At 40.4% G+C, this 26,925-nt stretch overlaps 1 protein-coding gene across 2 annotated transcripts; it reads left to right on the forward strand.

Annotated features, from left to right (window-relative positions):
- Window positions 1–1,071: 1,071 nt before the first annotated feature.
- On the forward strand, window positions 1,072–21,340 carry med17 (mediator complex subunit 17). 2 transcript variants are annotated; one of them, XM_060826550.1, is made up of 12 exons: window positions 1,072–1,388; window positions 1,896–2,062; window positions 4,635–4,845; window positions 6,019–6,155; window positions 7,745–7,829; window positions 12,913–13,065; window positions 14,499–14,629; window positions 15,602–15,786; window positions 18,286–18,423; window positions 18,748–18,865; window positions 19,452–19,611; window positions 20,854–21,340. In XM_060826550.1, the coding sequence occupies exons 1-12, from the start codon at window positions 1,154–1,156 to the stop codon at window positions 21,060–21,062; spliced, it is 1,929 nt and encodes a 642-aa protein (XP_060682533.1). In that variant the 5' UTR covers window positions 1,072–1,153; the 3' UTR covers window positions 21,063–21,340. The 2 variants fall into 2 exon arrangements, with proteins under 2 accessions (XP_060682533.1, XP_060682534.1); XM_060826551.1 differs by lacking the exon at window positions 12,913–13,065.
- Window positions 21,341–26,925: the final 5,585 nt, after the last annotated feature.

Genomic DNA, 26,925 nt, shown 5'->3' on the forward strand with positions numbered 1-26,925 from the left:
AAACAATGATACGTTTAACAGAGAAAAAATTAATAAGATTCATGAAGTTCAAGTAGGATTGTTTTGAAACCATTGTCCATTCCAAACAAAAAGGTAAAACAAATGAATATTCTACAGTTAAAAAGGACATGGTCAAATATGAACCTACTTGAGGGCAGCACGGTAGCTGTGGTTAGCATTGCTACCTCTCAGGAACCCGGGTTCGATTCCAACCTCAGGCGACTGTGTGGAGTTTGCACATTTCTCCCTGTGTCTGCGTAGGTTTCCTCCCACAATCCAAAGATGTGCAGGTCAGGTGAACTGTCTATGCTAAATCGCCCAGAGTGTTCAGGGATATGTAGGTCGGGTGCACTAGTTAAGAGTCATAGGGTAGGGGAGTGGGTCTGGGTGGATTACTCTTCGGTGGGTCAGTGTGAGCTTAGCATCTGTTTCCACACTGTAGGTATCTATGAAAGCTCTTTCATTTAGGTCCAGTTTTAAAGATAACGTCCTTACAAACGTAGAAACTCTTTGCATACGTTATTAACTTGGCCCTGCCTTGCTATACGAAAGAACGTCAGTACATTTAGCAAATACTCATTGAAGATCTAGCTATCGGGATTTCTAGTTAAGAAAATTGAGACTTTGATTAAACAAACACTGCCGAAAGATTCCTGATGAAGGGCTCTGGCCCGAAACGTCGAATTTCCTGTTCCTTGGATGCTGCCTGACCTGCTGTGCTTTAACCAGCAACACATTTTCAGCTCTGATCTCCAGCATCTGCAGATCTCACTTTTTACTGCCGAAAGTATCCGATCACACTCTCACGTGAATGACTCGAAGACCAGAAAATAATTTTATGCCCAGTTGTGCGGCCCATCAATCACTCACGTAAAGACAAAAGCCTTTGTGTTATTCTTCTTTATACATTGACCTAACCACAACACTTCCAAAACAACTTCACCAAAGTCAAGATGAAACTGAACCTCATACCGGAACTGGTAGTTATCACCTAAGACGATAAAGCTCCAGGACATTATAGAGAAGAAGGGAGGGGGAGGGGGAGGGGGAGGGCACTGCACATGCGCACTGCCTGAGGTGACTGGGCCCAGTGGCCGAGGCCGTGCTCGAGTTTGCTTTTTGTTTGTGTGTCGCGCCTCACCGCACCGCGGATATGGCGGCTGGGCCACCCGTCACCATCAGCATCGAGGCGGCCTGTGAAAATCAGGTTCAGGAGGTTGCTCTAGACGGGACCGAGGCCTATGTTCAGCCGCTCTCTATGTCCGAGAATCTGGCCAAATTGGCGCAAAAAATCGACTTTAACCGAAGCGACTCGGAGGGAGAGGAGCAGGATGCCGGGGCCGGGGAGGAGTGGGCTCAGCGGCAGCAGGATAGCGACGACGAAGACGGTGAGTACGGACTGCGAGAACGCAGGCTCTCCGTCCAGTTTCCTCCACGCACTTCGATTCTTTGGTGACATTTGGTGTTAATTTTCGCTCACTCACTGTCTCTGAGACGTGACATATTTTTGCGACTTTCTGTTCAGTTCAGTATAACCGGTCTGCTGTACCCTTACAGGTACCGTATTTGTATGTGACATGAAACAGAAATAACATCCAACCTCAACCCTATCAGGTCGATATAAAATAACGATAATATTTGAAGAGAGCAGAGGAATTTATTGTTTCCAGGCCATTATTCAATCCCTGATCAAAAGCAGTTTAATGTTATAGTTTTTTTTTGTAGAATCGTGTGTAAAAATTGCCTGCAATGTTCCTTATATGACAGCAGTTTAGCCTTTACTCAGTAAGTGCTTCATTTGTAAGTACTACATTTGGGACATCCTAAGGTTGTGAAATGTAGTCTATTACTGCAAGTTTTTTTTCTATTAATATTTGTATTCTTGTGGCATCTAGCAATACTGAAGTTTCAACCTTCCTTGTGGCCTTGGGATACTGTTAGGAATAATCTAAGAAGCACACTGACAGAGATGTGTGTACTTTATGATGTACTTAATGTCCTCAAGGAAAAGAAGTACATGGCCTTGGACCCTGTCTCTCAGGACCCACCCCCTTCGAAACAGGTAGGCTCATTGAAAAGCTTATTATTTCTTTCTTCTGTATTGTCTGTGTCTCCAAATTCTTTACTCGTTTTCAGTTCTGAGAAAAGTTATTCTACCATAAGACTTAGGAACAGATTCAACCCATTGAGTCTGCTTAACCATTCAGTGAGATTATGGCTGATCTGATCATCCTCAACTCCACTTTCCTGCCTTTTCCCTTGACCCTTGATTCCTTTACTGATTAAAAAAGCCACCTCGGCCTTTACCCAGCCTCAACAGCCCTCTGCAGTAAAGAATTCCACAGAGTCATTACTCTCTGAAGGAAGAAAGTCCTCCTTTCCACCTTAAATTTGCAACCACTTATTCAGTGATTATGTATTGTGATCCTTGGCTGTCCCACAAAGGAAAGAACTGAAAATGTGTTGCTGGAAAAGCGCAGCAGGTCAGGCAACATCCAAGGAGCAGGAGAATCGACATTTGGGGCATGAGCCCTTCTTCAAGAATGAGGAGAGTGTGCATAGCAGGCTAAGATAAAAGATAGGGAGGAGGAACTTGGGGGCAGGGCGTTGGAAATGCAATAGGCGGAAGGATGTTAAGGTGAGGGTGATAGGCTGGAGTGGGGGTGGGGGCGGAGAGGTCAGGAAGAAGATTACAGGTTAGGAAGGTGATGCTGAATTCGAGGGTTGAGACTGAGACAAGGTGGGGGGAGGGGAAATGAGGAAACTGGAGAAATCTGAATTCATCCCTTGTGGTTGGAGGGTTCCTAGGTGGAAGATGAGGTAAAAACGGGTAAGTGCTCTTCCTCCAGCTGTCGTGTGGCTATGGTCTGGTGATGGAGGAGTCCAAGGACCTGCATTTCCTTGGTGGAGTGGGAGGGGGAGTTGAAGTATTGAGGCACGGGGTGGTTGGGTTGGTTGCTCCGGGTGTCCCAGAGGTGTTCTCTGAAACGTTCCGCAAGTAGGCGGCCTGTCTCCCCACTATAGAGGAGGCCACATCGGGTGCAGCGGATGCAGTAAATGATGTGTATGGAGGTGCAGGTGAATTTGTGGTGGATATGGAAGGATGCCTTGGATGGAAGTAAGGGGGGTGGTGTGGGTGCAAGTCTTGCACTTCTTGCGCTTGCAGGGGAAGGTGCTGGGAGTGGAGGTTGGGTTGGTGGGGGGTGTGGACCTGACAAGGGAGTCATGGAGGGAGTGGTCTTTTCGGAATGCTGATAGGGAAGGGAAATATATCCCTGGTGGTGGGGTCTGTTTGGAGGTGGAGGAAATGCAAAATTTGCGCCCACACCTCTCCCCCCTCCCCCTCCCCCACTTCCCTCCCCCTCCCCCACTTCCCTCCAAGGCATCCTTCCATATCCGCCACAAATTCACCTGCATCTCCACAGACATCATTTACTGCATCCGCTGCACCTGATGTGGCCTCCTCTATAGTGGTGAGACAGGCCGCCTACTTGCGGAACGTTTCAGAGAACACCTCTGGGACACCCGGAGCAACCAACCCAACCACCCCGTGGCTCAACACTTCAACTCCCCCTCCCACTCCACCAAGGACATGCAGGTCCTTTCACTCCTCCATCGCCAGACCATAGCCACACGACGGCTGGAGGAAGAGCATCTCATCTTCCACTTAGGAACCCTCCAACCACAAGGGATGAATTCAGATTTCTCCAGTTTCCTCATTTCCCCTCCTCCACCTTGTCTCAGTCCCAACCCTCGAACTCAGCACCACCTTCCTAACCTGCAATCTTCTTCCTGACCTCTCCGCCCCCACCCCCACTCCGGCCTATCACCCTCACCTTAACACCCTTCCGCCTATTGCATTTCCAACACCCCGCCCCCAAGTCCCCCCTCCCTACCTTTTATCTTAGCCTGCTAGGCACACTCTCCTCATTCTTGAAGAAGGGCTCGTGCCCGAAATGTCGATTCTCCTGCTTCTTGGATGCTGCCTGACCAGCTGCGCTTTTCCAACAACGTAATTTCAGATCTGATCTCCAGCATCTGCAGTCCTCACTTTCTCCACAAAGGAAAGAAACCTTTTTGCATCTGTTAAGCTAATTAAGAATCGTGTATGTTTTAATAAGGTCACCTCTAATTCTTCTATATTCCAAAGCGTACAGGCCCAATCTAATTAATAACTACTTATAAGACAGTCACTGCATATCTTGTATCAGCTGACTGAACCTTCTCTGGACTGTCTCGAATGATAGGATGTTTATCTAACAAACATTATACTAAAATTTCTTCATATTCCAGCCGACTAGTGCCTTGTTTAGCACAATCTCCCTACTTTTAAACTCCATTCCAGACGTCATGATCTCGAAACATTAATTATTTCTCTCTCCACAGATGTTGCCAAACTTACTGAATGGCTCTCGCACTTTCTTTTCAATTTTTTTGTATTCCTTCACTGTAAAATCACTCCAGGTTTCCAGTACTTCTCAATCCGTTTGCTTACAGTTGTACATGTAAAATATCACAAAGTCTGGTCATCAGGGATGTTTGTCTCTTAATGGGAAGTTCTAGTATGAGTTATTTCTACTTAATGCCTAAGTGCCTCATCCTTGCCTATGTCCTATTTTGCTGCTTTTTTTCAGGGTTTGCAACTGTGTGGGAAAAAGAAATCCCTAGCAGGAGCTGCTCAAATCCTATTGAAAGGAGCAGAAAGATTAAATAAATCTGTAGCTGAAAATCAAGAGCAAAAACGTCAAAGAGACTTCAATTCAGAGCTGCTCAGAGTACGACAGCACTGGAAACTAAGGAAAGTGGGCGACAAGATCCTTGGGGACTTGAGTTATCGAAGTGCAGGTAGGTAGAATATCAGTGAGTAATTTTTAGGTACTTATTTTTATCTATTCTGTACAGAAAATACTTCACATATTTCATAGGTGAGAATTTGATAATTCTGAGAACAAGTAAACCTAGAGTGTCATCTTCCCTCAAATGAAGGCGTGAGCTTGAGAAGGTGTGGGATTCATGGTAATATTCAACTAATGCAGGAATTGAACCCATGCTGTTAGCATCACTCTACGTCACAAAACAGCCATCCAGCAAGCTCTGCTAACTGTCCCCAACGGTACATTCACATGTTCCAGCTATATGTCAGAAAGTACTTGCTCATTAAGTCAATGAAGTTAATCTCATACAGAGGTGCATGATCACCTGTAGAGCGATCTCCTAATTTGCAGTGTGAAATTTCTGAAAAGCTACCCGATAGCATGTTATGAGATTAAGTGGCCAAACGGCAATAATAAAACTAAAGTCATTCTTAGGTGACGGGAAACAGTTGTAAAGATAACATTGCAAAACATTAAATCTAGCCCCTGTATGAGAAAATAAAAATTTCTTTATATTTTGAAATTGATCACTTCTTTGATCCGTACTCTCCTTTCATCTCTTAACATGTCTCTTCCACTTCCCAAGCAGCTTCTCAATCTTGCTCCAGCCTTTCTGCTAATCCCAGGCAAAAAGGAGAGCCCAGGCTGAGGGTTCTGCATACATACCCACGCACCCACCCACTACCACCATAGCCACTTCCACCACACATACTGACCACCTACTCACTGCTCCCAGTTCAAATGTTTACCCCAGCCTTCACCTTCCCTCTCCAGACAACTTGTCAGCATGGCATTTGCTGATTGTAATATCACTGCACAGAATTAGGCAGAAGCTTCCTGTGGCTGTATCGGTGCATGTGCGGCAACCGTTTTCCATTGTGAATAATCACTCTATTTTGTATTCTAACAAATACGCAAAAATTGTAAATTAATTCCCCCTCCATCCAGGTAATATTAAATATATAATGCAAAAAAATTTGCAGAGTGTATCTTAAAGATAAATCATAAATTTCAGATATAAAGCAAGTATAATGTTCCTGTAAACCATATAAAAAATTTCTTAATTTTCAAAATATGTTGAATTAGTACACCTATGAATGATAATGAAGAATTTTTCAGAAGTCTGAGTTCTTTTTTTGAAAAGGGTCCCTCTTTCCTCACCATGGCACATTTGAAGTAATAAAGAATACCGATCTGGATCCAGATAAGAAAATTCCAGATGATTATTGTCCTCTTGATATATTGATCCCTAGTGATCTGGAGGGATCGGCATATATTAAGGTAAATACAAACTGTTAATGCAAAGTCTAGTTCTGGTTGAACTACAGTTATCTCGTATTAAACATTCAGAAGACTAGCCATTTAGGCTGGTACCATGTATGGAGGGAACTGTATTCAGGAGAGTTAAGTAAATTGGGCATGTACTCATTTTAGAATGAAACACAACCTCATTGAAACATACAAGACTTATAGGATTTGACAGGATAAGGGCATAATCTTGGAGTACAGTGTAACACATTTAAGACAGGGGTGAAATGTAATTTCTTAAGGTTGTGATGCTGTAGAATTCTTTACCACAGAGCTGTTGAGGCTGGGTCATTAAGTTATTTTCAAGGCTGAAGTGGACAGATTTTTAACCTGTAGGAAATTGATGGTTATTGGGAAAGGGCAGGAGCATGCGATTGAGGAATACCAACCAGCCATGATTTCATGGAATGGTAGAGCAGATGCAAGCTGAATGGACTACTTCTGGTCTGATCTTCTCGCCATTTGGGCACAGGTGGTATATTGAGGCCGTGTGCCATTTTGTTGAGGGTTGTTTCGTTGCTAGAGACTTCCTGCATGGCCTATGAGGCGTGCCTCTTTGAGAACCCTAGCTCACATTGAAGTCTACGACAGTCTTTTGTTTCCATAATCCAGCTGGCTGATATACTTAATTTGCACTGGATAGGTTCACACAAAAATTGTGCTGTCAAATGGCCTACTTGTACTCTTAACCCTATGTTTTTATGTCCTGTGTTTCTATATTGAACTGAGCTTCTAGCCCTTCTCATCATTGCTTTACTTCCCTAACATTGCTCACCTCGCCCTACTTTAACTTATTTCCTTATGAAAGACCTAATTCTGTTTTTGTGACCTCCAACCCAGGTTACTCCATTTCTCTCCTGGAAAACAACTCTTAATCTGCACCAACTTGAACTTGAGCTCATCGAAATTTCTGCTAGCCATATGTTAACTTATTCTCTCAGCTCTGTTTTTGATATCCAGTATTGGTTCCTGATGCAGCAGAGCATTGTTTTAAAATTCTCACCTCTGTTTTTCAAATCCTTTCCCAGGAAATCAAAATCTATTTCCTCTCACCATCAATAATCTCCTCCAGCCTGCCTAGAGTTACACAACAGCTCTAACTTTTTCTTGTAGTACCTATTCTCTATCATTGACCTAACCTGTAGTCATCAGAGATTTGAGCTCCAGAACTCATTTCGTCTATCCCAGCAAATTTAATAGTACTTGTTACAGTGTCCATTTGTTATCATTTGTGGTCTTGTGAAATACCATAGATATGTTCTTAGGGTAAAGATGAAATGCTTATTGTAAATTATAGTCCCTGTTTAGATGACGTTTTTTTGACTCTCTTGGCTAACTTGTACAGTGAATGTCCATTAATAATGGGTGATATTCACTGAATTAAGAAAATCTTCAGAATTGCATTCTCTTAAATACTTTCTGTAATACAGTTTCTAATTTTCAGGTATGAACATTTCATTAAATGTTGCAGTTATGCTAATAGTGTTTTTCATAGCTTGTTTGTAGTAATTTGTATATTTCTTATAGTTTGCTAATATGAGTTTTGTACTTTTTTTTTAAAGGTTTCTATTCAAAAGCAGGCTCATGACATTGGAGATCTTGGCACAGTCAACCTCTTTAGACGACCTATACAAAAACCCAATTCAGGTACATGGAAATTCAGAATCAAAAATTGTTTAATATTTAAAATGATTAGAATTGGTTTTGTTCGTTGAACAGGTGTTTTTGTTTTTCTGCAAACATTTCGTCACCTCGTTAGGTGACATTGTCTGTGTACCTGGTGAAGTGCTGGTGGTCTGTTCCGACTTGTATTTGTGTCTTGATTTTCTTCATTTGAAATTGTTCTTTCTTCATATGTTTTTTTTACTGGTTGATTTCATGCTGTTTATAATGAATATTAGACACTGTGCAGCATAATTTCCTATGGTCTGTGATTAGTAGAGCTCCAGAATGTTAATAGAAATTTATTAATGGAGATTTCAGGAGGCCATGCCAGGAGTAGTACCAGGCACAGTTAAAAATGAGCTGTCAACCTGGTGAAGCTACCAAACAGGACTACATTTAAGCTGAAAAATGTGTTGCTGGAAAAGCACAGCAGGTCAGGCAGCATCCATGGAGCAGGAGAATCATGCCCGAAACGTCAATTCTCCTGCTCCTTGGATGCTGCCTGACCTGCTGCGCTTTTCCAGCAACACATTTTTCAACTCTGATCTCCAGCATCTGCAGTCCTCACTTTGTCCTCGGACTACATTTATGCCAAACAGCATAAGCAGCAAGTGATAGAGCTCTGAGTTTCAAGAATCATTGGATCAGATCTAAACTCTGCAGTCCAGCCAGATGAGTGGTAATGGACAATTAACCAACTCACTGATGGAGAAGGCTTCACAAATGTCCCTATCTTTGATGATGGAAGAGTCCAACACTTCAGTGCAAAAGTCAAGGCTAAAGCATTTGCAGTAGATTTCAGCCAGAATTGTGAAGTGGATCATCCACATTGGCCGCCTCAAGTGGTTCCCAAGGTTACAGATATCAGTCTTAATCCAATTTAATTCACTCCAACATGATATGAAGAAACAGTTGGAGGCACTGGATACTGCAACGGCTATGGGCGCTCCAACATTCTGGCAATGGTACTGAAGACTTGAGCTCCAGAATTTGCTGCTCCCCTAGCTAAGCTGTTCCAGTACAATACAATACAATCTACTCAACATTGTAGAAAATTGCCTCTGTTGTCCTGTATGTAAGACCATAAGCCATAAGACTTAGGAGTGGAAGTAAGGCCATTCGGCCCATCGAGTCCGTTCCGCCATTCAATCATGGCTGATGGGCATTTCAACTCCACTTACCAGCGTTCTCCCCGTAGCCCTTAATTCCTCGAGACAACAAGAATCTACAAAGCAGGATAAGTCCAAACCAGCCAATAACTGCCCATCAATTTATTCTGTCATCAATAACGTGTTGGTATATGTCCTCAGTAGTGCTGTTAAGCTGCATCTGTTCACTAATCCCTAGTCTAGGTTCTGCAAGGATCATTCATCTCCTGACCTTTTTTACAGCCTTTGTTCAAATGTGGACAAAAGAGCTGAATTCCAGAGGTGAGTTGAGTGACAGATCTTGACATCAGGCTGCATTTGATTGAGTGCGGCATCAAGGAGATTCTAGTACAACTGGAATCAGTGGGCGTCAGAGGACAAACTCTCCTCTGATTGGAGTCATATATGGCACATAGGAAAATGGCTATATTTGTTGGAGGTCAGTCATCTTAGTCTCGGGACATCTGTGCAGGGTAATGTCCTACACAGTCATCTTCAGCTGCTTCATCAACGACCTTCCCTCCATCATAAATCAGAAGTGGGAATGTTCACTGTGCCATGTTCTGCGCCATTCGTGACTTATGATACCGAAGCAATCCATGTTCAAATGTAACAAGTTCTGGACAGTATCCAAGCTTGGGTTGACAAGTTGTAATTAACGTTCATGCCACACAAATGGCAGGCAATGACCGTATTCAATAAGTCATGATCTATTCACTGGTGTCACTGCAGCTGAATCCCCCACTATCAGCATCCTGGGAGTTACCATTGACCAACTCAATTGGGCATCCCTGCCCCCTGCCTGTCATGTAAACAGAGTGGCTACAAGAGCAGGTCAGAGGGTAGGAATACTGCAGCGAGTGACTGGCATTGTGTTTTCCCCAAAGCCTGTCCACTATCTACAAGGCACAGATCAGGAGTGTGTTGGAATACTCCCCACTTGTCTGGATGAGTGTGGCCCCAACAACTCAAGCTTGATGCCATCCAGGACAAAAGTCTGTTTGATTGGCACCGCATCCACTGCCTCCACCACTGACATTCAGTAGCAGCAGTATGCAGTGTATCTTCAATTTGCACTGCGGAACTTCACCACAGATCCTTAGACGGCACCTCCCAAACCCACAATGACTTCCGTGTTGAAGTAGATGTCCAACAAAGTTCTTATGCTTCACTTTTTTATGTTTTAGTTTCAGCACAAGCTTTTCCTGTACCTATGCTTATAATGTAAGCTAGAACCTTAATGACAAGTTCTAATTAGTCTGTTTTTGAATGCACTTTTAAAGTAATTCCAAGAAATAACTAACTATATTAATTTAAGTGTTGATTGGTAATCTTTAAAATAGTTACCATTTGTCCAAGCTTAATACCAAAATTGAGTGCAATTAATTTGATTAATCATATTTCAGTAGCTCACAAGTTTCAGTTTTTCACAAACAAAAGTTATTTGAGAGATATTTCTGAGACTTTTTGAGTTTCTAATCCTGTTTCTTCATTCCCCATTCCTAAATCAAAACTAAAGACAATTCTGGCATACTCTGAGCTATTGTTCAATATCCACTACCACTTGTCTGACATTTATGCAGTGTTGCAGATTAATTCTAATGGAAAGCTTGGACTATTTAACTTGTAATTGCTGATCCCTTTTAAAAAAAACTGAGTTTGTAATTTGTAAATCTACAGCATTTTGCCGCTAGCTTCTTTAAGAAGTAGAGGCGAAAAGAAAAGGAAAGGAAAAACATATATATTTCTGCAGGTGTTGGCAGAGTAATCCCGCAATCTATTTGATTACTATGAAACATAGGTGATATTAAACTCATGGTGCGGAAGAGGGCACATGTCATTATATATCGACCAACATGCCTACAAGGAGGCAGAATCAAATCTCCGGCCACAGGTAACCAGTGTGTTGGCCCTGTGTGGTAGTTGCAGGCACCCTTGCAACAGATGGTGTCACCTCTATTTGATTCTCTGTTGGCTTGATACTTGACAATTTAGTACCCTTTAATTATGGACTGCTGTGCTCACCAACCAGCCCTATGTTAGTTATTATTTATCCTAGTATGCTTGGTTTCATCTATTTGCAAAAGCATGATAGAGTCATAGAATCACAGAATCATAGAGGTGTACAGCAGGAAACAGACCCTTCGGTTCAACTTGTCCATGCCAACCAACTATCCCAAACCAATCTAGTCCCATCTGCCAGCATCTGGCTCATATCCCTCCAAACCGCCCTTATTCATATACCCATTCAGATGTCTTTTAAATGTTGGAATTGTACTAACTTCTACCACTTCCTCTGGCAGCTCATTCCATACACGTACCACCCTCTGTGTGAAAACGTTTCCCCTCCGGTCTCTCTCATATCTTCCCCTCTCACACTAAACCTATGCCCTCTAGTTCTGGACTCTTTCCCACCCATCCACCCCCCACACCAGGGAAAAGACTTTGTCTATTTATCCTATCCATGCCCCCCATGATTTTATAAACCTCTATAAGGTCACCCCTCAGCCTCCGCTGCAGGAAAAGTAGCCCCAGCCTATTTAACTTCTCCCTATAGCTCAAATCCTCCAACCCTGGCAACATCCTTGTAAATCTTTTCTGAACCCTTTCAAGTTTCATAACATCTTTCCGATCAGGAGACCAGAATTGCACGCAGTATTCAACAGTGGCCTAACCAATGTCCTGTACAGCAGCAACATGACCTCCCAACTCCTGTACTCAATACTCTGACCAATAAAGGAAAACATACCAAACGCCTCCTTCACTATCCTATCTACCTGCAACTCCACTTTCAAGGAGCTATGAACCTGCACTCCAAGGTCTCTGTTCAGCAACACTCTCTAGGACCTTACTATTAAGTGTATAAATCCGATTAAGATTTGTTTTCCCAAATGCAGCACCTCACATTTATCTAAATTAAGTCTCACCTCACCTACCTTAGTCCATTGGCCCATCTGATCAAGATCCCGTTGTAATCTGAGGTAACCTTCACTCTCCACTACATCTCCAATTTTGGTGTGCTACAGTCAGTTATTTCATGGAACATGGTCAGATATTGGCAGATGTCTGTGATGCCAAACATATTGTCTGAAATTCTGTTCAATGTAGAAGGGGCTACATGCAGTAATTATCTGGCAGTACAAGATTAGAGTCATTGTTAGAAGCTTACATGGATGTGCACCTGCCTGTGAATGGGGATAGAACATGTTTTATGCGTGCTTCAGGAATAGTTCTCTTTTTTAATTGTTTCTGGTAGATTTTCACTGAGAAGTCCATTGCAGAGATTAGAACATAGAACATTACAGTGCAGTACAGGCCCTTCGGCCTTCGATGTTGCGCCAACCTGTCATACCACCCTGAAGCCCACCTAACCTACACAATTCCATGTACGTCCATATGCTTGTCCAATGACAACTTAAATGTATTTAAAGCTGGTGAATCTACTACCGTTGCAGGCAAAGCATTCCATACCCTTACTACTCTCTGAGTAAAGAGATTACCTGTGACATCTGTCCTATATCTATCACCCCTCAATTTAAAGGTATGCCCCCTCATGCTTGCCGTCATCATTCTTGGAAAAAGGCTCTCCCTGTCCACACTATCTAACCTCTGATTATCTTATATGTCTCTATTAAGTCACCTCTCAACCTTCTCTCTAACGAAAAAAGCCTCAAGTGCCTGGACACCAAGATCTCTCTGCTCGTCTATACTACCAAGAATCTTACCATGAGCCCAGTACTTTACATTCCGGTTGCTCTGATCAAAGTGAAGGAAGGAAAACTATTTTTCACATCTATAGTAAAGTGAAGGACCAAGTTGAACTTGTATAATTGTGACTGTATGTCATCATTTTGACAGTGATGAACTTTACAATAAATATTTTGACAAGCTATTCTTAAACAAAGGGTCATTTTCAGGTACAGCACACTGGCAGACAAAGCTAGAAGCTGCACAGAATGTTCTTTTGTGTAAAGAAATCTTTGCACAGTTGTCACGTGAAGCAGTACAGATTAAATCACAGATACCTCACATTGTGGTGAAAAATCAGATCATCTCTCAACCATTTCCAGGTAAGGAATAAAAATCAAAATTGCTTAAAGCTCAGCAGTTCTGTCAGCATCTTTGGAGAGAAATCAGTTAACGCTTCGAGTCTAGTGACCCTTCCTCAACTGATTTCAGGTAAAGAATGTCGCTTTTGCTTTGTTGTTCTTGTTTCCAGTGCCACGTACTATGTATTAGATTAGATTACCTACAATGTGGAAACAGGCCCTTTGGCCCAACAAGTCCACATCGACTCTCCGAAGAGCTATCCACCTAGACCCTCTACATTTACCCCTGACTAATGCACCTAACACTATGGGCAATTTAACATGGCCAATTCACCTAACCTGCACATCTTTGGACTGTGGGAAGAAACCGGAGCACCCGGAGGAAACCCACATAGACACTGGGAGAATGTGCAAACTCCACACAGACAGTTGCCCACGGTGGGAACTGAACCTGGATATTATTTTTATGGTTTTATTTGCACCAAAAGTGCACCTTGGACCATTATAACATTTATTGTTAGTTAATGTCTTCAGATATTTTTATACTTCAGTATTACTCAGTCTGATTGAAGGTTTTCATTTTCTGCTAATGTTTTTTTCCAAATGAGTGACAAATAATTTATTAATTAATTGTACTTAGTTTTCTGGAATTGCAATAATTTCTGCATTGTTAACTTGAGTTGGTCAGCCTGTCCATTCACACAATTGATTTTCTTTTCCAGACTTAAGTTTCTAATGTGTTGTCACATAGAAAACTTTAAGTGAAAACAAGCCAGACTGCAAAAGCTGACAGCAGTTGTTGAACTATATACAGTACATAAAGAGAACACATGCAAAACATTATACACAGAGCTCTCCTTCTTTAAATTATTTTCTTCTGACATTAAAATGATTGGTGCTGCATAAATCGTCTTGGTTTTTGAAGATTGTTTAAGGAATTATGGAGAATTCTTCCTGTTTTCATAAATCATTATTTAATGCTTAAAATAAAAAAAATTGTTGAAATGTTTATTCCTTTTGATTTTCTTCAGATATCTTTTTTTTATGTGTGTGTAAAGCAAGATATTCTCGGAATGATCTGAATATCCACAATTTGTAGTGCAGCAGTGTTCTGAAGGTTCTCTTAAATTTGCCAGGCTTTCCTGCTTAGATCTCATTGAATGACGGAGAAATCCCGATGGGCCAAATGGAATGTTCCTGCATTTTGTAGTCTATTATTGAACAAGATGTTGGACAAATTGTAGAAACTGTGTATTCTTCTGCAGTCCTTGCATTTCTAAATATTTGTTATTAATTTTCTTCATAGCATGATCATTTAGTAGAATATGATCAAAGCAATAGTAGTCTTTCTCTGTTCTGAAGTGCTTTTGAGGAATGTTATTTAGTTTGTACTCTAAAAGCCTCATTTGGGTACTGTATACATTATCATCAGTTCATGTCTTGACATGTTTCAGGTTTGCAGTTATCCATTTCTTTGTGCCACTTTGTGAATGATAAAAAAGCACAGAAAATACCTTCTGAGAAGCATAGGTCTGACGACCATCTGTATGTGCTGGAACACAATCTTCACCAATTAATTAGAGAGGTATTGAACTTTGAAAGCCTTTAACTGTTGCTTTTACAACACACCAATAATGTGACCAACAGCTGCAGTGCATTCATCTTTAAAGTAGATATGCATCTCGGGGTGCTTAGCAAAAGTAGAATCAGGCAAAAATTAACATTTGAATTGAAGTATTGGTCATATCTGGGATTATACTGTGCTTTGCGAAGTGATTTGAATAAGATCTTAAAGGTGGACAGGATTAAGAACTTTCTGGTTGAAGGAGGTTTGTTCCCACAGAGTATATGGTTCTGCTGGAGTATTGAGTACCAGAAATGCCTTTCTGAGAGGTGTGAATGCCAACAGCAGGAATAAGTTTGATCCATCAGCTTGTAGGCTGTGAATCCAGGATGCTACTATGCTGGATTCTGAAGATTGCAGCCATGTTTTCCCTTCAGGCACTGTTAGTATATTAGGTTGAAATGGTGCTGTCCAGATGGTATTTTTGCATTCAAGTGAACATAGAGATCAGAATCTGCTATATTATTGGTAATTCAATTTCAGGCCTCAAAATGCATTTTTTGATCAAAGTTAAGGATCTTATGCTATTCCTTCCCCAGCTTTCGACGCACGTGATTTTGATCCTCAACTTTTTAATTTAAGATGAATGAAATTTAATCTTTCAGTCTACCCCTAACTATAGTTGCATCCTGCAGGTTATTGAAAGCTACGTAAGTATCCTTGTTGTAATAAATGTCAATTATACTTCCCATCCAAGGCACTATCCACAATTGGATGTACTTCTTCTCCCTACCTACGTATATCCAACATTGATCTGGGATTTGTCTCCTTACTTCTTGATCCCTCTGCATTCTTCACCCCTCCTATTCCTCTCCTTAGCCCTTTTCAGTTTTTTTTGTAAAACCATATTTGATGTGAAAGAGTTTCATTGCTCTTGAAAATGCATGTGCAACGCCAGCATTTATCACTGAATTTTTATTGCTTATCTTTCAGTTCCATAAACAAACTTTGAATTCTTCAGTGATGCCTCACCCAGCAACTGCGCCTTTTGGGCTGAAAAGAATGAGATTAGCAGGACCTCAGGCATACGACAAAGGAGAGATCAATGCTTTGCAGCAGAACGAAGGGTTACTGGAGAAGATAATCAAACAGGCTAAGCATATCTTTTTGAGACGTAGGTAAGCAATGCTTGAATTGCGCAGGTAGGAAACCAATATTATCAGCATTATCAGTAAATGTCAGGAATTGGAAATTTTGCAATTACATACAAACAGTATGGAAACCTTCGGTCCAACCAGTCCACACCAACCACGTTCCCAATCTAGTCCTTGCGCTTGGTCTATATCTTTCAAATCTTTCCTCTTCATGAACTTATCCAAATGTCTTTTACATGTTGTAACTATACTTGCGTCCGCCACTTTGTCTGGCAGTTCATTCTACGCGTGAGCTTTTTTTAAAAAAAAAGCGTTGCCCTCATGTCTTTTTAAAAAATTTTCTCCCCTTGCATTAAAAATATGCTCCCTAAATTTGAACTCAACTACCTAGGAAAAAGACCCTTGTCATTCACCTTATCTGTGCCACTCATGGTTTTCTAAGTCTCAATAAGGTTTCCTCCTAAGTACCTATGTTCCAGTGAAAAAGGTTTCAGCCTTTTATATCTCAAACTGTCCATTCCTGGCAACATCCTGGTATATTTTTCTCTGAACCCTCTCCAGTTTAATACTATCCTTCCTACAGCAGTGACCAGTACTGCACACAGTACTTCAAAAGAGACCTCCTCATCAGCCTGTACAACCACAATATGATATCCCAACTCCAATACTCGCAACGACTGAGCAATGAAGGCAAGCCAGTTAAACATGTTCTTAACAGTCCTGTCTACCTGTGATGCAAACTTCAAAGAATTATGTACCTGTACCTGAAACCCGAGCTGTACTGTTAATAGAATAAGTCCTGGACTTGTTTGTAAAACCAAAGTGCAATACCTCACATTTATCCAAATTGAATTTTATCTGCCACTCCTCAGCCTATTGACTCAATTGATCGATATCTCTTTGTAATCTTAGATAGCCTTCACCGTCCACTATACCACCAATTTTGGTGTCATCCATAAATTTGCTAACCATATATTCTTATCCAAATAATTTATATAAATGACTAATAAAAGTGGGCCTAGTACCGAACCCTGTTGCACTCTGCTGGTCACCAGCATCCAGTCCAAAAAACAACCCTCCTCCACCACCCTTTGTCTCCTACCATAAAGCCAATTTTGTATCACCCTGAATCCCAATCCCATGTGATCTAACTTTACTAATTACTCTACTATCTGGAATCTTGTCAAAGCTTTACTGAAGTCTAAGTAAAGAGAGTTTTTGCTCTGCTCTCATCAGTATTTTTGGTTTATTCATTGAAAAACTCAATCAAGCTTGCTCAAAAAATGCTCACTGTCCCTAATCAATTCTTGCCTCTCCAAATGCATGTAAATCCTATCTTTCAGAATCACAGGCCTGTAGTTTGCAAGCTCGTATCTAGAGCTTAACATTAGCCGCCCACCAGTACCCATATTTACAGACGATACAGATATTTCTGCTAGGGTCTCCATAATTTCCTCCCTAACTTCCTGAAATACACTTCATCAGGTCCTGGAGATTTATCTACCTTCATGTTTTCTAGGACCTCCAGCACTTCCTCTTCTGTAATCTGAATTGTTCTCAAAACATCAATATTTTATTTCTTTCGAGTTCTCTAGCCTCCATTTTTTCCTCAACAGCAAAAGCTTATGCAGAATATTCATCTACTATCTCTCCCATTTTCTGAAGTGCCAAACAAAGACAGCCACAATGATCAACTCTCTCCCTGATTGCTTTCTTGCTCTTAATACATTTTTAGAATTTTTTCTCTATTATCTTTTAACCCTATTTGCCAAAACTATATCATTCCCTCTCTGCCTTCCTTATTTCCTCCTCAAGAATGCTTCACTCTTTTTATACTCTTCAAGGAATTCCTTTGATCCCAGTTGTTTATCTAATATGACTTTTTTTAAATTCTTGACTAGAACCCCAATTATCTTTAATCCTCCAATGTTGTCTAATATTACCAGCCTTACGTTTACCTCTAACAGGACCATAATACCTCTTATCTGTCTTCATCACATCTTTAAAAGCCTCCCATTTGTCAGTCATCCCTTTACCTGCAAACCCTTTACTTCAGTCATGGTGAATGGTTTCATACACTTAAAATTTGTCTCACTCCATTTAAGACTTAAGAAAGACATATCCTTTTCCATAACTATTTTAAAAGTAATAGGATCATGATCATTCATCTCAAAGTGTTCCCCCAGTAACGCTTTAGTCACTAGCATTCCCTTATTTCCCTCCTCTCATAGGAACATTTTACATATTGATTTAAAAAATTCTTTAACACATTTAACAAATTCTTCACCTCCACACCTTTAAAACAATGGCAGTTCAAGTCAATGTTCGGATAATTAAAGTCCCCTACTATTACATTGAGGGTCGAAGGACTTGTACTGCATTGTAAAATTCTATGTTCTGTATAAGAGCAGGATTAGGCCATATGACCTGTTGAGTCTTCTCTGCCATTTGATCAAGGCTGATATTCGTTGTTAGATTGATGTAGTGATCTAACAAAGAAAATGTGTATGCTTTTAATTTTAGAACTGCCTGGACAATTGACAGCTTGGCCAGTCGTATTGAGGACCCACAGATACAAGCTCATTGGTCAAACATTAATGATGTATATGAATCTAGTGTCAAAGTCTTAATAACCTCTCAAGGCTATGAGCAGATTTGCAAGTGAGTACTAATGATGTAGATGGAATATTAAAATTTACTCTGCATTTTTCAAACCACTGTTCCCAACTTTTGTGTTTTTGTAAAGTTTCCTTTTCACCCTTTTTCTGTATAAGGGTCTATACACCAGGATTGATGTATGATGTATGATTGATTTGATGGAAACCAACTCATTGTTAATTCCATTTCACTGTTCTTTGGTTTTAATATGTAGCTTTTGGCAAGAAATATTTTGATTAGGTTACTTAATGAAACTCTATAGCCTCCATTAAGTGTAGCACTTTCATTTTGCTGGTTTTCTTCTTTTTGCTCCTTTCATCCCTTCAGATCAATTCAGCTACAGTTGAACATTGGTGTTGAACAGATTAAGGTGGTGCACAGAGATGGGCGAGTAATTACACTTTCCCACCAGGAACAAGAATTGCAAGACTTCCTGCTATCTCAGGTATCTAGATAAAGGAAACAATATGATAGGAATCAGTTAAATACTGGCAGAGTCGTAAACAAACAAGTCCTGGTAAATGGAATAAGTTACACCTTTAAATGGTTGTTTTAAAACATTGTGCAATGTTAAAGATACTTAATGCTAATTTGTTTGGCAGTGTGTTCTTTGCTGATCAAGATGCCTTTCAGATTTTTGTTGAAGATGGGAAAATATTTTCTATGCCATATAGCTGCTTATCTGCATAGTCCTTAATTCCACAACACTTAAAGTATTTCACCCAAAGTTGAAAATTTATATGGTAAATCCCTTTTCCATCATTTTGAGAACTAAGTCTATGATGCACCAACAGTATCAAATTCCCTCATCTTTGGTGAAATGCCTTGAGTTCACTCCTCTAATGTCAATTTTACTGCATTTATTGCAGTTTTAAATTTTAAAGCACTGACTTGCTGCCTTTTAAATAAGGGTTTCATAGATCACAGTACTTTGTATGTTTTGTTTCAAATATTGTATTTGTAAATACAAGTACAATGTCTGGGTAATCAATTGCTTTAAAGTATGATTCTCTTCTTTTGGTGTCTAACAGATGTCGCAGCATCAGGTACATGCAGTTCAGCAGTTGGCCAAAGTAATGGGTTGGCATCTATTGAGTTTCAGCAACCATGTGGGCCTGGGTCGAGTAGAGAGTATTGGAAATGCTTCAGCAGTAACTGTGGCTTCACCCAATGGCGAGTATTCAATATCAGGTAAGCTTTTCCTAATAATTTCCTACACAGTGAATGGTGAATTAACTTCAGTGCCGCAGTCTCAATACCTTTGCAGCTTATATATTTTGTGTAAAGCTCAATGTATTCTTGTCTTAATTTTACTTTCATATACATAGTGCTAGGGAGTAAAGGAGGATTGCAGATGCTGGAGATCAGAGTTGAGAGTGTGATGCTGGAAAGACACAGGGTCAGGCAACATCAGAGGAGCATAAGAATAGACTTGTTGGGCATAAGCCCTTCATCAGGAATGAGGCTTTTGGGCTGGAGGGCTGAGAGATAAATGGGAGGCGGAATGGGGGTGGGGGGGGGAGGGGGAGGGGGAGGAAGGTAGCTAAGAATGTGATCGGTAAATAAAGGTGATAGGTTGGAGAGGCAGGTGGAGGGGATAGATGGAAAAGGCGATGGACAGGTCAAGAAAGCAGTTAGAGGCTTGGGACTGGGATAATGTGGGGGGAGGGGAAATGAGGAAACTGGTGAAAACCACATGAATCTTGAGTGGTTGCAGGATCCCAAGGCAGAAAATGAGGTGCTTTTTTTTTTCTCCACGTGTCAGGTGGTAAGAGTTTTGCAATGGAAGAGGCCAAGGACCTGCATGTCCTTGGCAGATTCGAAGGGGGAGTTGAAGTGTTCAGCCATGGGGCTATGGGGTTGGTTAGTGCACGTGTCCCAGAGATATTCTCTGAAATGATCTGGTATCCTGTCTCCCCGATGTAGAGGAGAACCAATGTGGTGGATTCTCCTGCTTCTCAGATGCAGGCTGACCTGCTGAGTGTTTCCAGCACCACGCTTTTGACTATACGTAATGGCAGTTAGCGGGTGATGAGCATTGCTATGGCTGATGGTCAGTAACTGGTTGCTGGGCGAGACACACTTGCTTCAATGATACAAATTCATGTTTCTTATTACATGTTTTAAAATTACTTAAAATAAATAATTTTTACTGAAAATCGTTATCTTCATGTGAGTGCAAAACTAATAGCTTTCATTTTAAAACAAATTGCTGATACTGCAGTTCTACTTTGACGAAGTTCTGTAATCCCAAATGACTATTTATTAGTAATTGCATTTCACAACTGTAATAACATACCAGCTAAAGATTTGTTCTCTGTTGGCAGATAGTTCAGCTGTTGGTGAATAAGCAATATTTTTAAAATGACCCTAATTCTGTTGTATTTACAATCATGGGGAATTTTACAAATATTCCTTGCCTTTTCATTACAGTACGAAATGGACCTGAAAGTGGCTGTAAGGTGGTGGTCCAGTTTCCAAGAAGTCAATGCAAAGACCTTCCCAAGAGTGATGTGCTACAAGACAATAAATGGAATCATCTTCGAGGACCATATAAGGAAGTATTGTGGAATAAAATGGAAGGGCGCAATTTTGTGTATAAAATGGAACTCTTAATGGCAGCTCTTGCTCCATGCCCATAATTGGCTTTTGTATGATTTCGTACCCTTCTGCATATATTTAGAACTTTCTCCAGACAATCTCGCTGAATAATGAGTGATTAGATATAAATTGAAACTTAGACATTTGGTACAGTAAACAAAATATTGTTTTTATCAAGAAATGTTAGTGAATTATTTGACAGCTTTCTAACATTGTCCATATTGGTAATTAAGTGTTGACTTGCTGTGACGTTACATATAATTTTTCACTCTTGTATAAAAGTTTCTTATCATCTGTAAATAAAATGTCTCCATTATAATTTCAAAGTTTGGGAGAAGATTTGTAGCTCGGATGCTCGTTGTTGTGGTTCTGTTCGCCGAGCTGGGAATTTATGTTGCAGACGTTTCGTCCCCTGTCTAGGTGACATCCTCAGTGCTTGTGAGCCTCCTGTGAAGCGCTTCTGTGATACTTCCTCCGGCATTTATAGTGATTTGTACCTGCCGCTTCCGGTTGTCAGTTCCAGCTGCCCGCTGCAGTGGCCTGTATATTGGGTCCAGATCGATGTGCTTATTGATTGAATCTGTGGATGAGTGCCATGCCTCTAGGAATTCCCTGACTGTTCTCTTTTTGGCTTGTTCTATAATAGTAGTGTTGTCCCAGTCGAATTCATATTGCTTGTCATCTGTGTGGCTACTAAGGATAGCTGGTCATGTTGTTTCGTGGCTAGTTGGTGTTCGTGGATGCGGGTTGTTAGCTGTCTTCCTGTTTGTCCTATGCAGTGTTTTGTGCAGTCCTTGCGTGGGATTTTGTACACTAAATTGGTTTTGCTCATGCAGGGTATCGTCCTGGTGAGTTGTTGTCTGAGAGTGGCTGTTGGTTTCTGTGCTGTTAGGAGTCCTAGTGGTCGCAGTAGTCTGGCTGTCAGTTCAGAAATGTTTTTGATGTATGGTAGTGTGGCTAGTCCTTTGGGTTGCGGCATGTCCTCATTCCATTGTCTTTCCCTTAGGCATCTGTTGATGAAATTGTAGGGGTATCTATTTTTGGCGAATACATTGTATAGTGTTCTTCTTCCTCTTTTTGCATTTCTGGTGTACTGCAGTGTGTTGTGGCCCTTTTGAGCAGTATCTTGATGCAACTTCGTTTGTGTATGTTGGGGTGTTTGCTTTCGTAGTTTAGGACTTGGTCTGTGTGTGTGGCTTTCCTGTATACCTTTGTGGTGAAATCTCCATTCGGTGTTCTCTGTACCATCATGTCTAGGAATGGGAGTTGGTTGTCCTTTTCTTCCTCTCTCGTGAATCGGATTCCTGTGAGTGTGGTGTTGATGATCCGGTGTGTGTTCTCTCTATTTCTGTGTTTTTTAATGATTACAAAGGTGTCATCCACGTATCTGACCCAGAGTTTGGGTTGAATTCGCGGCAAGACTGTTTGTTCTAATCTTTGCATTACCGCTTTTGCTATGAGTCCAGAGATGGGTGAGCCCATGGGTGTGCCGTTGAGTTGTTCATATATTTGGTTGTTGAATGTGAAGGGTGTTGTGAGGCACAGGTCCAGTAGTTTACGTATGCACTCTTTGTTGATAGGTTCCCCATCTTGTTGTCTGTTCTGTATGTCCAGCAGGTTGGCTTTGTTTCTCTGGCTAGGGTTTTGTGGATTGAGGTGAACACTGCCATTACACCAAATGAGACCATGGTTTCTTCCTTGTCTATGTGTATATTTCTGATGATGTCCAAGAATTCCTATGTAGACTGTATAGAGTGTCTGGATCCGCTGATCAGGTGTTTCAATTTCCGCTGTAGTTCTTTAGCCAGTTTGTGAAATGGTGTCCCTGGTAATGATACTATGGATCTGAGTGGGATGTCAACAGTATTCAATTTGAATACCAATTATCAGAGAAAGTTTACATTCAATTGTTTTCTACTTTAGGACAATTCCTTAAATTCCATCTTTTTACTAAGAGGTTATGCTGATATTGTGAATAGGTACTAAACACGTCTGATGGCTAAATTCAGATTCTCGGATGGGATGCCACTGCCAAGAAAATTGAAAAGCTAGAGTGAAGTGCTCTGACGGAATAAACAGGTTCCTGACCGACTACTTGTCCTCTCACTCTGGATCTGTGCTGATAATATTCAGCCATTGATTTCTTCATTCTGACAGTGTACCTCTATCAGACAAAATATTTTCTACATGGAATGCAGCAGTATGAGTACATAGTTTTGTGAGGTCTCGATTGTATTTGAGCAGCTGCATTGAGTAAAATATGGCTGATTTCTTCTACCTCAATGTTCCATAGCCTATGAACGCTTCCTCACATTTGTCCACATTATATTCCACTTGCCATGCTCTTTCCCATATACTCAGTCTGGCTAAATTCCACAAAACTATGATTTCCACAATCTTTTGTATCATCTGCCAACTTGGAAATATTACAACTGGTCAAAACATCCAAATTATTGATTTTTTTAAAAATTGTCACATGTATCAAAAAGCTTTGTGTGATCAGTGAATAATATAGAGCTAAGGTTGCAAAGAAGGTGCACAAATAGCAAGATTAACATTAGATTTAAACTTTGAGCGATCAATTCAGAGGTCTAATAATAATAATGGTAATAGATTATAAGCAGCTGGGATCCAAGTATTGATTTTATGGTACTTTGGTCGCAGTCTATCAGCCTGAAAGTGACCCAGTTATTTCTACTCTCTGGTTAACAGACAGAACGCAATTTCCCAATGCATGTTAGAATAATAGTGTCGTAATTGTGTTCATTCCTGTGTGCAAGTTAGTGAACAAAATTACAGCACTATTAATGTTAGTTTCTGAAAATTCTAAATCCTCCCCATCCATTGGTTTCTCCTTTCTTGGCTCTTCTAGTAATATCCTCAAACTATTAGGTTTGTCAAGCATGATTTCCCCTTCGAAATTCCATGTTGACCCTATCCATTCAGACAGTTATTTTTGAAGTATTTGGTAATCAGATCCTTAGTAAAATATTCTATTACTTTCTCTACATTGACAACCTATAGTTCCCATTTTCTCTCCCTCATTTCTTAAAGGAAATACATTTAAACCCTTCCAATTTTTATGATGATTATCAATGCATCCATTATCTCTGTTGCCATCTTTTTCAATGCTGCAAGGTGAAGGCCATCCAGATCTAGAAATGCCAAATTGCAGTCCCATTAATTTCTCCCAATAACTTTTAATATTTTTTTGTTTTCTACACACTTACTTTGTCTGATCATTTGAGGGAGACTTGTATCTTCCCCTGTGAAGATAATCTCAACAATGCAGTTAAGTAAGTACTTTGTGAATATTCATTTTTCTTCAGTGCAGGTCGTATGTGGATTTCTTAAGGCCATTAAATCTGTAAGTACTACAGTGCTTTCTAGTGATAAAGTATTGGGGAAATAATAGCTAAAATCCTCCATTTTGTAATAATAACTTACCTTTTAAAATGGCTAAGCACAGTGACCATGAGAATGAATTGAGGAATGCCCAAGTCTTGGCATATCTTAATGTCTGTCTTTTTTCCCCAGACAGTTTCTATAACGTAATGACTAGAGTACTGATAGTAGCTTAGCTATTATCTGCATTGATGCAAAAAGGCATCACATTAATAGCTTTGTTTTAATCTATGTGAACAATACTAAATGTGTTAATTATCTAAGGAGAACATGCATAAAGTTAGAAACATTATGTTGTGGGACATGAAACATACGATATTTGAAACACACATAAGGAGTACAAAATAGGCTGCCTTTTGCTAAAAATCAGAGCTATAGTTAGTATATTCAGGGATATCTTTGATTGATAACTCTGATTAAAGACTATTGATCTCTCACTGGCTTAACTACAGTGAAGAGTTTGTTTTTGTAACTTGCATGTGGTCCGAGAATTTGAGTCAAAAGCAGGATGGAAGATTGGGAAACTTTCAACCATAAACAAAAGGATACTGATAAAAAAGTAAGCGAAAGTAAATTACAAAAGAAAACTAGCACAAAATATCAAAAAGAATAAGTAAAGAGTTGCTCATTGGAATGTTGGTCCCTTGGAAGATGAAACCAGAGAAGTTTCAATTTGCTTCAATTTTCCTGGTGGAGGACAATAATACCATTCCTGTTGGAACAGGCAAGACAGAGGCAATAGCAAGGGTAGAACTTAGAACCATCAACATCAATAGGGAAGAGGTAGTAAGCAAATTATTAGGGTTGAGGACAGACAAGTCTCCTGGGCATGATGGCCTACATGTTAGGGTATTAAAAGAATTGGCAGCAGAGGTAGTAGATCCATTGGTTACAATATTCCAAAATTCCCTAGACATAGGAATGTTTCCAGTGGTTTGGTAAGTGGGTAATATTACTCAAAAAGAGAGGAAGGCAAAATGTGGGGAATTACAGACCAGTTGGTTTAGCATCTATTGTTTGGGAAATGTTAGAATCAATTATCAAGGAAGGTATATAATATTTGGAATGTCAAAATGCTATTTGTCAGATTCAACATGCTTTTATGAAGGACAAATCATGTTTGACTAATTTGCTAGAGTTCTTCGAAGAAGCAACAAGCAAAGTGGATAATGGGAATTCTGTAGATGTAATTTATCTGGACATCTAGAAAGTGCTTGATGAGGTGCCACACAAAAGGTTATTTCACAAGGTTGGATCATATGGGATTAGGGGTAATTTATTAGCCTGGATCGATGACTGGCTGATGGACAGAAGAAAGAGAGTCGGGATAAATGCTTTTTTTCTGGATGGCACGATGTAACTAGTGGGGTGCCACAGGGTTCGGTTCTTGGACCTCAGCTATTTACAATCTACACTAATGACTTGGATACAGGGATAGAAGGCTTTACCGCCATATTTGCAGATGACGCAAAAATAGGTGGGTTGGTAAATTGGAATGATGAAACAAGAACCTTACAAATGGATATAGGTAAGTTTGGAGAGTGTGCCAAATGTGGCAGATGGAGTTTAACGTGTTAAGTGTGAGGTAGCATTTGGGTCAAAAAAATGGGAAGGCAACCTATTAATGCAGAGACCCCTCTGGGTGCTCTGGTGCAATGGGATCTAGGTCTACTTGTTCATGAGTCACAAAAAGCTAGTATGCAGGTACAGCAGATAATAAAGCAAATGGAATGTTGGCCTTTATAGCTAAAAGAGTAGAAATATAAAGATAAGAAAGTATTGTTGCAACTATATAAGGTATTGGTGAGATCGCACCTGGAGTATTGTGCACAGTTTTGGTCACCTTATTTGAGGAAAGATGTGACATTGGAGGCAGTTCAGAGGAGGTTTGTTAGATTGATCCCAGATATGAGGGAATTGTCATATGAAGACTGATTGATTGAACAGTTTAGGCTTATACACTCTGAAAGTTAGAATGAGGGGAGATCAAATTGAGGTACTCAAGATGATAAAAAAGTGTGGATAAAATACATGTGGTGCAGGTTCTACCTCTGTGGGGCATTCATGGATGAGAAGTCATAGCCTTTGGATAAGGAGGAACAAGTTTAAAGTCGAGTTGAAGGAAAAACTACTCCCAAAGGGTTCTGAATCTATGGAATTCGCTACTCCAAAGTGCGATGGATGCTGGGACCGAGTAAATTTTTGAGGAGGAGTTAGACTTTTAATTGGTAATGGGTTGAAGGGATATGGAGAGAAGGGAGGAAAATTGAGGTGAAGAGCATTTCAACCATCATCAAATGGAGGAGTAGAATCGGTGGGCCGAATAGCGTAATTCTATTCCTTCATCTAAAGAACTTGAGTGAACACCAACCCTTCAAAGAGCATTATACCCCACTATCCTATTCTGTAATCCTGCATTTACCATAGCTAATCTATCTAACCTGCATATCCCTGGTTACTATGGGGCAATTTAGTATGGGCAATCCACCTAATCTGTGC

The sequence above is a fragment of the Hemiscyllium ocellatum genome, chromosome 6 (genome assembly GCF_020745735.1).
Source record: "Hemiscyllium ocellatum isolate sHemOce1 chromosome 6, sHemOce1.pat.X.cur, whole genome shotgun sequence".
In the NCBI taxonomy this organism is placed as follows: Eukaryota; Metazoa; Chordata; class Chondrichthyes; order Orectolobiformes; family Hemiscylliidae; genus Hemiscyllium; species Hemiscyllium ocellatum.